This window comes from Malurus melanocephalus, unplaced genomic scaffold (genome assembly GCF_030028575.1).
Source record: "Malurus melanocephalus ecotype Western Australia unplaced genomic scaffold, MMel_1.1 scaffold_2730, whole genome shotgun sequence".
NCBI lineage: Eukaryota > Metazoa > Chordata > Aves > Passeriformes > Maluridae > Malurus > Malurus melanocephalus.
In genome coordinates this window covers 1-1,850 of record NW_026625962.1, presented here as the reverse complement: position 1 = coordinate 1,850, position 1,850 = coordinate 1, and the positions used below count along the sequence as shown (strand labels likewise).

The window sequence follows — 1,850 nt, the reverse complement described above, 5'->3', positions numbered from 1 at the left end:
TCCCCCTGTCCCAGCTGGCCTACGGGCAGGACCGGCAGCTGAAGGGTTTTGCTGTGCTGGAATTTGAGTCCCCGGAGGCGGCCGAGCGGGTCCAGGAGGCCACGGACGGATTTCCCCTGGCAGGGAACCACATCCGAGTGTCGTTCTGCGCTCCCGGCCCGCCCGGCCGCAGCATGCTGGCAGCTCTCATTGCTGCCCAGGCCACCGTGAGTGAGCTCAGCTTCAGCATCATCCTCATCCTCATTCTCATTCTCATCTTCATCCTTGTCATCATCCTTATCTTCATCTTTATCCTCATCTTCATCCTCATCCTCACCTTCATGCTCATTTTCATTTTCATCCTCGTTCTCATTCTCATCTTCATCCTCATTCTCATCCTCATCTTCATCCTCGTTCTCATCCTCATCTTCATCCTCGTTCTCATCCTCATCTTCATCCTCGTTCTCATCCTCATCTTCATCCTCATTCTCATCTTCATCCTTGTCATCATCCTCGTCTTCATCCTCATCCACATCTGCATGTTCTCATCCTTGTTCTCATCTTCATTCTCATTCTCATCCTTGTCTTCATCCTCATGCTCATCTTCATCTTCATCCTCATCTTCATCATCATCTTCATCCTTATTCTCATCCTCATCTTCATCCTCATTTTCATCCTCATTTTCATCCTCATGCTCATCTTCATCCTCATCTTCATTCTCATCTTCATCCTCATCCTTATCCTTGTTCTCATTTTCATCCTTATTCTCATCTTCATCTTCATCCTCATCCCTGTCCTCATCTTCATTTTTGGATCCTCATTCTCATCCTTCTCCTCCTCTTCATCCTCATCTTCATCTTCATCCTTATTCTCATCATCATTCTTATTTTCATCCTCATTCTCATCTGGATCTGCATCTTCATCCTCATCCTTGTCTTCATCTTCATCTTCTCATCCTCGTTCGCACCTTCATCATCATCTTCATCTTTATCCTCGTTCTCATCTTCATCCTTGTCCTCGCCTTCATTCGCATCCTCGTCCGCATCTTCATCCTCATCTTTATCCTCATCTTCATTCTCCATTTTCATCCTCGTCCACATCTGCATCTTCTCATCTTTGTCGTCATCTTCATCCTCATTCTCGTCCGGATCTGCATCTTCATCTTTATTCTCATCCTCATCCTCACCCTTGTCATCATCCTCATCTTCATCCTTGTCCTCATCCTCATCTTTGTCTTCATCTTTCTCATCCTCGTCCTTGTCATCATTTTCATTCTCATCTTCATTCTCATCCTTGTCCTCATCTTCATCTTTGCATCCTCATCCTTATCTTCATTCTCATCTTCATCCTGATTCTCGTCTTCATCTTCTTATCCTCGTCCTCATTCTCATCCTTGTTCTCATTCTCATTTTCATCTTTATTTTCATTCTCATTCTCACCTTCATCCTCACCCTCATCCCGCCATTCCCAGCCTCGGGAATCCCACTCATTCCCCACAGATCCCCCTGAAGTTCCCATTCCCAGCCATTTCTGCCCCAAACCCTCTCAGATCCCCCCGGAGCAGCCCCAAATTCCCCACGGATCCCCCTGAATTTCCCATTTCCAGGCATTTCTGCCCCAAACCCGCCCAGATCCCCCTGGAGTTCCCATTTCTGGCCATTTCAGCCCCAAAAATTCCCTGAATTTCCCATTTCTGACCATTTCAGCCCAAAAATCCCCTGGAATTCCCATTTCTGGCCATTTCAGCCCCAAAAATCCCCCTGAATTTCCCATTTTTGGCCATTTCAGCCCCAAAAATCCCCTGAATTTCCCATTTCTGGCCATTTCAGCCCAAAAATCCCCTGAATTTCCCATTTCTGGCCATTTCAGCC

The 1,850-nt window shown here is 46.6% G+C and overlaps 1 protein-coding gene across 1 annotated transcript in view; it reads left to right on the top strand.

Moving 5' to 3' along the window:
- LOC130587923 (ribonucleoprotein PTB-binding 1-like) overlaps nt 1-275 on the top strand; it is a gene marked incomplete at its 3' end in the record, with an annotated part of 7,057 nt that extends 6,782 nt beyond the window's left edge. Inside the window, exon 3 of the mRNA XM_057388893.1 lies at nt 15-275. Within this exon, the coding sequence (XP_057244876.1) occupies nt 15-275 (261 nt within the window). The remainder of the gene's footprint in view (nt 1-14) is intronic.
- Nucleotides 276-1,850: the final 1,575 nt, after the last annotated feature.